The sequence below is a fragment of the Dipteris shenzhenensis genome, chromosome 23 (assembly GCF_047967505.1).
Source record: "Dipteris shenzhenensis isolate YYH24624 ecotype China chromosome 23, Dip_SZ_1.0, whole genome shotgun sequence".
Classification (NCBI taxonomy): domain Eukaryota; kingdom Viridiplantae; phylum Streptophyta; class Polypodiopsida; order Gleicheniales; family Dipteridaceae; genus Dipteris; species Dipteris shenzhenensis.
In genome coordinates, this window is record NC_141618.1 from 523,064 (window position 1) to 535,256 (window position 12,193).

Below are 12,193 nucleotides of genomic sequence, written 5' to 3' on the forward strand. Positions count from 1 at the left end.
GGCACGTCATATACTGGATTAGGCATAGCTTCTGCTGGAAACAAATACTGAGCCCTGGGATCCCTTTTGAGATTTTCCAGCTCTTGTATACGAGTGCGTACCATCTGTTCAAGTTCTTGTTGAGTTTGCGAGACATTTCTCTGTCCTGGATGTACATCCCTATCTTGTGAATCCCAGTGGATAGGTGATTGATCCATATTCTGAGATCTGTAGATTTCTCACACCGTGCAGGTAACTGATGCACACTACTTTTTCTGCAAATCTCTGATTCCTCTGTTTTTCTGCTGTTTTCTGACAGTAGAGATCTACTTTCTCTGTTTTCTCTGCTTTCTCTGTTTTTCTGCTGCTTTTCTGACAGTAAAAGTCTGACAAGCAGCTGAAAATTGCTAGCAGAAACAGTCTCTGCAACTGTTCTTTTTTTTTTTTTTTTTTGGGTGAAAAGAACAGTAACCAGATAGAGTAACTGGCTAGTTACTCTAACCAGACTGACTGGTTCTAGTCTGGTCAGTCTGCAACTGGACTAACTAGACTGGCCACAGTCTGGTTACAGTGACCAGACTGGTCTGGTTGGGTCAACTAACTGGACCTCTAACCAGTCCACTACCAAGGTTGAGTTAGATTAACCCCTGGTTAGCCATGTCAGCATCCATGTCACCTGTCAGAATGCCAGGTCATCTCACACGTGCATGCCACGTCAGCAATTGCGCTGTCTGCCACGTGTATTGCCACGTCAGCTGCTGAGCTGTCTGCCACGTGTCAGTGCCACGTCATCAACCCCACCGCTCCATCTGCCACGTCAGCGCCTTGGCTATGCAGGGGTCGTCGCGCGTCGCGCCTGCATCCTGATCACTTTTGCAGCACCTAACGCCCGTGTAGGGGATCGACAACAAAACCTACAAATCCCGTCAGAAAATCTCCTTTCGCAGATCACGTGAAGCTCATGCCTTCCGGGTTAACGTTCGTATCTCTGTCAAAACACATGGGCCTGCGCCATGTATCCCCGTGAAGGCATCTCTTCGTCCGTGATGATCATCCCTAGCACCGGCCTCAATTCGCTGGTTCACAACTTTTTTCAGAGGAAAATCTCAGAAAAGTGCGTCGCGGTGCTTTTTACTCACGAATTCCATATCGCACTCGATTTTTCGTCGTTTCCCTTTCTATTTCGACACCTTCCATAAATTCTGAGCAGCAATATTCCATTCCCAACACAACTGCCATCTTCCTTCTCTGCTATTCTTCTTCAGGGAATACCAGAATTTTGTATCCTGTTGAACAGGCATTTTCTGCACGACAGTTCTTTTCAGGGTGCTTCCCAAAACCGTCATGGTTCAAGAGAACCACGAAGCTGGGCTCTGATACCAATAAAACCCGACTGACCGGTGAAAGACAGCTATGACTTCAATATCACCACTCTTAGACGACGGGATTTATACTCTCAAAAGCTCTCCCTCACTCCCTCTCTCTCAAGATGCACTAGGGCCCAGAACAAATCGTCGGGCTGGACCCCCCCGAAGGTCTTTATTCATCCAAGAAAATCTGTTACAGAAGTTCAAAGTAGAGCTATCTCGTAAATCTCCTTTGTTTTTTAAAACGTGAATAATCCATTTTCTTACAAGAGCTTCAAGCTCCATTCAAATTGGCAACATGCCACTTGTCTAAAATCTAGACTAAATCCTATTACATGCCACTAAGGGCCATTCTGGAGTCTTCAAAGCTCTCGGTCACACGAACCGCCTCCTAGATGCTTGTCAGGCTCCCATTTCGCTTAGGAAAAAATAATCTTCCCTAGTACGTGCAACAATTAATTAAAGCGCACCACCATGGTACCCATTAATTGTTAGCGCTTTGCATGCAAATAACACACTGTGGACTAATCCTAGTCACGGTGGGCGTCCCTACTGAACACATGTGCACATCTAAACAAATATATATACAAATAAACATATATATATTCTCTGGTTGACCGGAGTCAACACTCTTGATTATAATTAAAGAGCTTTGACCAAAGGTCAAGGCGCCTTAATTATAGCCAAGTCTCTCCAATCGAAGTTGGCACATCTTGGTTAATCAGGGTTAACCCTCTTGGCGCATGCCAAGTCTTGTTGACCGAAGTCAACACTCTCTGACCGCAGTCAGGTTTACTTGACTAGAGTTAAGTATCTTTGACCGTAGTCAATCCTTTGACCATTAAAATAACTCTTTGACCATAATTAACACATATAAAACTCTTTAATTATGATCAAATAAATGGTCAACTGTACTTTGACTTAGGATATTTACATTGTGGTGACAAAATTCCTATGAGCTCGGAGGATATAGCCAAAAGCAAGATGGATTACTGCTGAGATAGTATGCCATGTCATCTGACATGCCATTCTTGTGCTTTTCCCAACAATGACATGCCTGTTGTCTCTGCTCTTCTTGTCGTCTCTTCCCTGTGAAGTAGAAAGGATTCATAAATATTTCAACAGTTTGTGCAAATCCCCTATCATGTGAAACAACCAGTGGCAGCAGCCATGATGGATGTATATACGGCACCCATGCCTAGACTAATTACTACAAATAATCAGCACACTGGTTTTACTGTCAAACGCACAAGCATGACAATTCCAAGCTAATCACGGGCGATGACACTATGTTGTTCCTCCTAGCCAACCTCTGTGACAGCCAGCTCGTGTTTCTCATTTCTCACGTGTGTTCCACCTGCATGCTGTACACAAAGCCCACACATCCCTAGATGATTCTACATGCCACATGTCAAAATTCTAGGGTCAGTCCTTGGTGCACCATTCACCGCTCTCTTGGAGTACCATTAAATTCCATTTGCCCCTTGGCAATTACATAATTTGATGCCCCTAGACCCTTGACCTTTAGAACCATCTAGTTAGTGTCAATTCGCCCTCACGAAGGACCTTGACATTGATTCCTTTAACCATATGCTTGAAGCGCAACAAAATATAATACTGAAAATTGGTCCTCTAAAAGAAAATGTCCACCGATTCTTCCGAGGTCATGTTATCTCAACTTGAGCATAACATTCCTTCCCTCTTAAGGCATCAGCTTCTTCGATGATGAAATCTGGGAATGCTCTTTGTATCTGGTACATGGATTCCAAGGTAAACTCAGATAGAGGTAACCATGCCCATGCTACCAACATCGTGGCTATTTTCCGATTTCGTACTTGCATTGTTTCTTGGTCTCGGATTCTTGTTGGTTTGCGCCTTGCATTATTCTCTATCTCCTTGCAACCCTCTGGTAATTCCAACTTATAGGCTACCTTGCCTATTCTTTTAAGAATTAACCACGGCCCACAATAACCTTAGCACACTCTCTTGCAGTCAAAGACTTAAGAGTGTGAAGGAATTCTGAGAAAAACTTATTCTGCTTGCTTAAATTCTCTAACGGATTTATTTTCATCCGCATATGCTTTAGCTCTATCCATAGCTTGGTGGATATTAGCTCTCGCAAGTGCTAGCATCTCCCCCATCTGAACCACATAGTTCGCGGCACTAGGCACTTTCTAAGGTATTCCAACCATAGTTGGATTTGTTGGTCTCTAGCCATAGTTCAGCTCGAACGGACTCATTTCTGTAGAGTAATGTTTTCTATCATTGTAGGCGAATTCTATCAGTGGCAACCACTTGTTCCACGTATGTTGCCTAAATGAAACATATGCTCTAAGCATATTTTTGAAAGTCTGGTTGACTATTTCCATATGACCATCCGTTTTAGGATGATCCCCGCTACTCCGTCCTTAGTGCCTAGATCTTGCTCTAGCCTTGTCTGCTTCTTGCTTTCAAAGGCTACTGGTCTTCCCTCTTGGAGGAGAACTGTTCCTACCGCAATGCCACGTGCATCAGTTTCTATGAAAATCGGTTTTTGCGGATCACTATTTTTAAGGTCGGTCTTGAGACCAGAGCTTGTTTTATGGCGTTAAAACTTTCTTGTTGATTCTGTCCCCATATAAAAGGTACTTTATTCGAGGTCAGATCAATCAATGGCGATACTATCTCGGAATATCCTTTGATATGTCCTTCGATAAAATTGGACAAATCCCAGAATGATCGCAAAGCGGTCAAACTCTGAGGGATAGGCCAAGTCAGTATCACAACCACTTTCTTTGGATTCATTTCCACTCCCTCAGGAGTAATAATGAATCCTAAATATTCATGTTTTACCATGCACAACATAGTTTTATTTTATTTACATACAGACTGGCTTTCCTCAAAGTAGTGAACTCTTATTCTCTTAAGTGTTCTTGATGCTCAACAAACTTGTGCTGAAAACAAGGATATCGTCACTAAAATATAGTACAAAATTCTCGATATAAGGGCGTAGTAAATCGTTCATAAGCATGATAAATGTAGCTGGAGCATTGGTAAGTCCAAATGGTGTTACAAAAAACTCATAATGTCCAAAGCTATTTCTGAAAGCGGTTTTATGCACATCCTTGGCTCTAATGCGGATCTGATGGTAGCCACACTTAAGATCTACCTTGCTGAAAATTATGGCTTCATGTAATGCATCTAGCAAGTCATTGATCCGAGCCATAGGATACCTGTGCTTAACGGCGGTGATATTATTCAGTGCTTTGTAATATATACATGGGCGGAAAGTATCGTCTTTCTTTTTCTTTAATATCATCGGCAAAGCAAAAGGTGAGAAACTAAGGTAAATTTGCCCCAACTTGAGGTATTCCTCCAGTTGCCTTCGCACCTCAGCTTCCTCAGTAAAACTTAATCTATAGGGAGGCCTATTTACAGGTTCTGCGCTCGGGATAAGTTCAATCAGGTAACCCATAAGGAAATTCATCCTTAAAACAGTCAGAGAAGTTTTTTGCTATCTGATCAGCCAACTTGGCCGGACCATCAATCGACTCTATTGATGCTGTACAAAGAAACAAAAACTCTTTTTGAGTTTTTTAAACTTTCATAATGGAAACTCTATTGATTTCGACTAAGCTCGGGCTGCCATTGGGGTTACTTTTCTTTTCACCCCAATGGTGGTACTTGGTATAGAGGAAGTCTCAACTGGCTTTGCTTGTTGGGCTTGGCCACTAGGTTGTGAGACACTCCCTTTACTAACCCTCTTTTTCTTTTCTTTGGGTAGTCATACCGAGTTAGACTGCACAAGTCCACTTGGTCTGCTATCTTTGGCATCCTCATAGTTTAAGGCTATGGCAATTGCTTCATCTAGAGTGTTCGTGTACTTAGCCTGAACTTTGATCTTGATCGTATCATTTAGTCTGAAAGTAAAATCCTTTACCTGTACAAACTGAGGAAGAGATTCATAAACCTTCATTACACATTCTCTGAATTTGTCAGTGTATTCAACCACTGCTAAATTTCTCTGACAAAAGGTTTCTATACTGATCCCAAGCTCGGGATGCTTCGTCCGGAGGTAAGAATGTTTTCTAAATTCTTTCTTGAACCCCTCCCAAGTAGTAGATGCCATTCCATCCCTCTGTTGTTTCATCCACCATCTATCCGTTGTCTCATTAAACATGTGGGTGGCCTCGTGGGTTTTCTTCATGTCATTCTTGATTTCACAAGTGATAAAAGCCTCTCTTCATTTGTGCAACCATGTTTCTATGACATTAGAACTACTGTCAGCCATCCGACCAAATACTTTTCAGGCCTATAATTGGCAATGTTAGGTTTCTTAGCCCTCCTAGTCTCGACCGTATGAACACTGGTTTCAGGCTCCATTGGGGCTTTTCCTTTTTCTTCACGAGATGGTCTAGTAGACTTACTGTGAACCATTTTTCTAAGCTTGGATTGCCCTATATTTGCTTGCAGTAGAATCTGTATTAAGGCATCCTATAATAAAGCAATCCTATGTGATAGTGTGTGGGCTGCTGGGCAAGACACCTGTGGGGTTGGCCGGACTCCCGATTCTATGGGATCCACCCTTGAAGCCTCTTCTTCAACCTCCATTGCTATAGCTTTACCTTTATCCATCGAATCTTGGGTTTAAAAGGTTTAACCTTTCTTGGGTTGATTGAGTGTGGGTTTTTTAAAAAAAATACCACCAAAAATTGTATCCACAATTGAAATTCCAACCTCGAAAATCACAGCTATACTAAAAACCTCCAAATGCTCCAAAGAATAGCTAACCAAGTATATATATCAAGTTCAAACCAAAATTTGCTTTTCCCTATGCTAGGGAAATTCATGCAATCTCAAATAACTCAAATCCTAAGGGCAAAATGGACTAACATATATCACAACTGAACTTTAAAAACATAGAAAGCTCCCTGGTCATTTATGCTGCATCGAGTGATGAACTTGTTCATTCAAGCCACGTCCAATATGTACTTTTGACTTGCCTCGTGACTGGACCACTTCACTGGGAGTAGAGGGAACCTTTAGGGCATGTACCCTTTGGCAATGGAAAGCCAAATGCGGAACAGAATCTGCGTTTGAAGCTTGCACCTTCTTGCGACCTGTCGCCAACTTCCTTGCCACTGGAATAATTCCTCAGAAGGAAAAACCGTGTACAAGTCAGTGAGTCGGAAGGAGCCGATCCCACTGTAGTTTGAATAGACGAAGGAGGTTGTTGTCGACATAAAAGCTCCACGAACGGAGCACCCAAATCCTTTGTGCTGAGCGCGGGCACCCCTGTCGCGTGATCTTAATAGCAAGTCTACCAAAAATTGTGACTTGACAACAGACGTGTTGACCAATACGCAGCGCTAGACCGATTTGTGAACATAGACGCACCACGCTTGCTCTTCGAGAGGACCATTCTTGTGACCTTTTGAAGGCTTGAGTGCTATGGTCTAGCAAGGAAGATATGTGCTTGACAAGATATTGTGGAGGGTTTCGGTGTGCTCCTGTTACATTTCACTATTTACTGCAGGATCTCAAATGCTTTGCTCGCAATCAAGAACTCGTGCATGCGCCAACACCCAAGCTCACCGCTTTTAGACTCTCAGACCTGAGCGCTACGAAACATGAATCGTGTCTCCCACCTCGTACATCCAGAAATCATTACGTAGAGTCCTCACACCTATACGATATGAATCCCATTCGTTCATCACATTTACTGGTCATATGCCTTGCGAGCTGCCTTCACCGGAAAAACTTGTGACCACAAACAATTCGTCTTCGACACGTCAGATTTTCTTCCCTGGTCATCACGGCGTGAAAGACTTCTCCGAATTACTTGCATATATAAATCCGTAGATCAGTAGCATACCACAATGTCGTATGAACATCTAGTGACTGAACGTAGCCTCGCTATCATACCAAATGAAACACAAGCATCACAATTCCAAGCTAATCACGGGTGATGACACTATGTTGTTCCTCCCAGCCAACCTCTGTGACAGCCAGCTCGTATTTCTCATTTCTCACGTGTGTTCCACTTGCATGCTGTACACAAAGCGCACACATCCCTAGATGAATATACATGCCACATGTCATAATTCTAGGGTCAATCCTTGGTGCACCATTTACCCCTCTCTTGGAGTACCATTAAATTCCATTTGCCCCTTGGCAATTACATAATTTGATGCCCCTAGACCCCTAACCTTTAGAACCATCTAGTTAGTGTCAATTCGCCCTCACCAAGGACCTTGACATTGATTCCTTTAATGATATGCTTGAAGCACGACAAAATATAATACATAAAATTGGTCCTCTAAAGGAAAATGTCCACCGACCCTTCTGGGGTCATGTTATCTCAACTTGAGCATAAGATACTGAAAGGGCAGTTTTCAAAATCTGTACTTGTGTGTTTCCATACATGTGGGCCAACATGTGTGAATGGGGGTGTTCGTGTGCATGTGCATGCGTGCTTGCACAGGGGGTGTTCGTGTGCATGTGCATGTGTGCTTGCACACACAATATCAACATATTTGCATGCATTCATGGCTTCTTAACACATACAAATAGACATATGCACACGCTTGTGCGGGCACACATCACACAAGTGCGCGTGCGCATACGTACACACGTTACTTGCATGCATGCACACGTGCCCACATTTGTGCATTGTGTGGGCCATTCCTCTCTAGAGAGTAGACACTAAATGCGTCTACACACATATCTATGTAGCATGAGTACGTGCGCGAGGCTGCCCCCTCCCAGCATGTGTGCTCTCTCTCTCTCTCTCTTCACACCCACACATATGTGCATGTTTATATTGATATAATAGAGCAAGTATGGACGTGGAGAATCTATATATGGATGCTTTGATGTCTGTCTCTGGTTAGGGATGTGCAAGCATGCATGTGTCTGTACGAGCTCATGCGCACACAACTTGCATCTATGCAAAGTTGCCTAGAGAAATGCTTTTTTGCTCCGTCACAAGAAGGGGGATTTACAATTCTTCCATGTGCCTACATGAAATAAATTGTTAATGCGGGGTTATGTCTTTTAGTCTTGACAGTAATGTTCAGAAGTTTTATCTAACATGCATAGTCGCCGCTAACCTATGTTGTGGTGATGGCTTTTTTCATTTTAATGTCCACAGAGATCTTAGAAGGGTACAAGGCACATTCTTTTACTTCTGAAGAAGAGCGTAAAAGCCAGCGATCACTTGAGGCGAGTATTGCAGCCGTTGCTGATATGAAGTTCACATATGTGGTCTCGTGCCAAAATTATGGTGCACAGAAACGGACTGGAGATTCGCATGCAACGGACATATTAGGTCTAATGGTGAAGTAAGCATGTTTTGAAAACTGTAACAGAAATAGACTTTACAGTTAAGGGTATGGATAATTTTTGAGAATCTTTTTTGACTGTCAGATATCCATGTTTGAGGGTGGCTTACATTGATGAAGTGGAGACAAGAGAGAAAGACAAGTCACAAAAAGAATACTACTCTGTACTCGTGAAAGCTGTCAATGGCTTGGATGAGGTATTCTCAGTTTGTATGGAATGTGAGAATAGCCTGAGTGATCCCTTGAACACTTTTGATCAAATGGGATGAGCAAACTTATTTTTGCTGAGTACTGAGTGATAATTTAAAGGTTTCAAAGCATCGTCTTAACTTTATGCAAATGATTGTACTGGTTTTTGGGTCAGGAATGTTTGTTCAATACCAAATGTTTCTGAACTTTGCTGAAACAGAAAATGAGAGCTATGGTGGGTGAGGTTTTCACGTTTCTTGAAAAACTTGACGAGGATTTTGTCTCTAAGTCCAAATTCAATAGTGAAGGCTCTACTAGCAAAGCATTTATGGTAAAAGAAAAAGTAATGCCTTACCTTTTTAACTATAGTTCTAAATTTGGAGGCATTGAAACAATTCTTAGCAGATTATTGTAAGAGATATGTACAGAGGAAAATCCATGGCTTAGATGTAAAGTAGCCACATGATGTCACAATGGGAAATTTTGGTGGATGGTGTAAGACTACTTTTTAGATTTATGTCTTTGGAAGGGTCTATACATCTTGTAAATCTGATGCTTGTGATAAGGATGCTCAGTATAGAAAGGACACAGGCTTACATCTGCTTGGGGGAAAGGCTCTGAGCTCTTGCAATTTTTACTTATCCTGTCTGTTGACTTTTAATATCAAGTCTAAGGATTTCTTTAGTTGTCGTTTTTAGCCCTTGAGATCTTGGTCTATGTCGGGGTTGCAATTTTGTGGGTATCGCTTTGATATTTACCTTGTTTCCTATCAGCAATCATGGTTAATGAACGGCCATCACTCATGTAACTATGTCTCACATTGGAAGCTAAAATAAGGTTGAGTGGTACCTTTGGTTGTCATACAGGTGGGTCTTCTTGTTAGAGGAGGTCCCGAACTCATTTGTGACCCCCCATATGAGGAGGACAAAGGGTTTAGATGACACCTGGATATGGTAGAGAGTTTACATATAGGTTGATTCAAGGCTTGCAGCATGGGCAGGTACAGTCAGCAGGTGCCAAGTAAAGCTTGCGGGTGGTCTGCACATTTTTGCAGCATCCTGTAGCAGATTTGCAGCATCAGGAAATGCCTATTTATAGGCCTTGTGTTGCCTGGGAGCAGGTCGACATAAACTGGTCAGCACATCTGTTAGTTTGATCAGGCTTAACCAATCCAGGGCAGCCTGGATCTGGTTGGTTTATTCGCTGATCAGGTCAGCCTGGTCAGGTGATTGCTGCCTATGTAAGGTGGCCTTTGTTGGCTTGGTTCTATCCGATCATACAAGGCATGCAGGAGAAGAGCCCTTCAGGCCCACATATATCAGATTTTGTGCAGCTCTTCTCTGGCTGCAATTTACCAGTGCAGTGCTGAATGTTTCTTGCTCTCTTTGTGAGCAGTTTTCCTTCGTCTGTGATGAATAAAATCTGATTGGTTTTGAAAAATCTGAGTGTTTCTTCTCTATCTTCAGCTTCATTTCTGTGTGGATTAAGCGGTGCGTGTGCACCAACAGTGTGCGAGAGATCAGTGAGAAGTTGAGTTTTGTTCTGCTGCGTAAGGTTATTTCTTCAATCCGCTGCGTAAGGTTATTTCTTCAATGGGCCCTAACCCTTACATGGTATCAGAGCCAAAGGGTATCTTCGTAAATAAGTAATAAAAACCACGTATCCTACAATCTGGATGCCACTTTCACCCTTTTGTATTATCCATTCTGGGCCTATCTGTCTGCAGACTCCAGAGTCTCAAGACATTCCAGCCTCATCTATATCAACATCTGGTAATAATAAGATAGAATCATCATGAAAATCCAGAAGTGATACCTGGCGTCTACCTGTCTTTGTGTTGGAGTCCCCATCAAGGAGGACTTCCCTGTGGCATGATGTACGGAGCGAGGGGCTGCCTACGGTGAGGTTCAGCCTCCTCATGTAGGTCCCTAGCAAATGTGAGGTTTCAAGAGGAAAGTAGCAGACTGTGATGAAGAGGTCCTCTTGGGAGGTCGTCGGATCTGAACCCATAGGAATCTGGAGTGTGTTTCTCATCTCTTGATATAGATAATTCCGGAAAGGGATGATTGATATAGTATTGACTCTCCTCCCGATCCTTGGACTCCTCTTGTCTCCCGGGTTTCTCGGTATGTTGCCTCCCATATGTATCCACTGACTATGGCAAAGGGTGCTTTGGACTCTGTGTGTCTTTAAAAAAAAGGTATGTCTCGACCTATGCAAGACTTTGAGAAACTCCGTGGATCTGACCATAAGGTATCGTTGCAGTTCCAAACATTGGTAGGTCAAGGTCTCGGTGCTTTGAATCTCATAGAGCCCGCCCCTTATGTAGGGGGTCCACCACATGCCCGTTGAGGACCTATTAAGAGCCGCCACCCCTCTCGGACTACTGCCCACTTCCACCTCATGGCGAGCAATATCCTGTTGCCGTATGAGGGTATGCCTCTCCTCCACCTATAGGGGGTAAGGGCCTCATCTAAGTAGATCGTTCGGTGGTTACGTAAGGTTGATCATCTATGCAGTGCCGCAAGGGGGGCTTGGGCGTCTTTGAAGCAAATGATGAGAGGTTGCTTTCGCTTGGGGTCCCGTCTGATGTGCAAAGCTCTTTTGATCCCGTGCTCTTGAACTCCCACGTGTGGAAATCACAAAGCCTATCGTGTCATCCATGGGAGTGGTAGATGTGCAAGGGATGCCACGTACTCTGACATTGAGAGCCTTACTGGCCCTCTGCTGCTACTCCAAAAAGGCGACCTTTGCAGGCTCCCGTTTCGCAACATCCACGCATGTGGAGAGAGAGAGAGAAAGAAAGAAAGAAAGATGTATAGTATTCGAGAGGCCTCATGGGCCTATGAGACAAAGTACAATCGCAGAGCGACTCATACAAGCCATTGTGCGTTGAAGCAAGGGGTTCGCTAAGACCCTAGTAGAATACTAAGAAATCTCAAAGAAAAACATAACTAAGAACTAGTATACATAGGAGACTCAGAGACTCAAAAAGCGTATCCAAGTGCCATGGTGGCTCTTCTATGAGATACGAGGATATCTTGGAGTTGCGTCTGTCACGTTGTCTCCATGGTTGTTAAGACACTTGTGTCTTATGATACGACACTTAAGACATTTAAGACACGTGTCTTACCTTAAGACACCTTTAGACACTCTTTTTTTTTTTTCCTTTTTTCGAGTGGGGTGTAAGAACAAACATTGAGTTTGACTTAACCATGCTATCATTGATGGCGACTTTGGATCCAATAGTGGTAGTGACCTCACAGATTCAGATTAGGATGAATCTTGAGAGTCAAAAGTTTCCTATTATATGTATCGAGATGTAGATTTCATTCA

At 43.1% G+C, this 12,193-nt stretch overlaps 1 protein-coding gene across 3 annotated transcripts in view; it reads left to right on the top strand.

Annotated features, from left to right (window-relative positions):
* The window catches only part of LOC147886827 (callose synthase 5-like), an 83,316-nt gene that overhangs the window by 33,170 nt on the left and 37,953 nt on the right, over positions 1-12,193 (top strand). For all 3 annotated transcript variants that reach the window (XM_087394736.1, XM_087394738.1, XM_087394737.1), the window contains exons 33-34: positions 8,479-8,668; positions 8,754-8,865. In XM_087394736.1, coding sequence (XP_087250862.1) covers positions 8,479-8,668; positions 8,754-8,865 — 302 coding nt within the window. The remainder of the gene's footprint in view (positions 1-8,478; positions 8,669-8,753; positions 8,866-12,193) is intronic.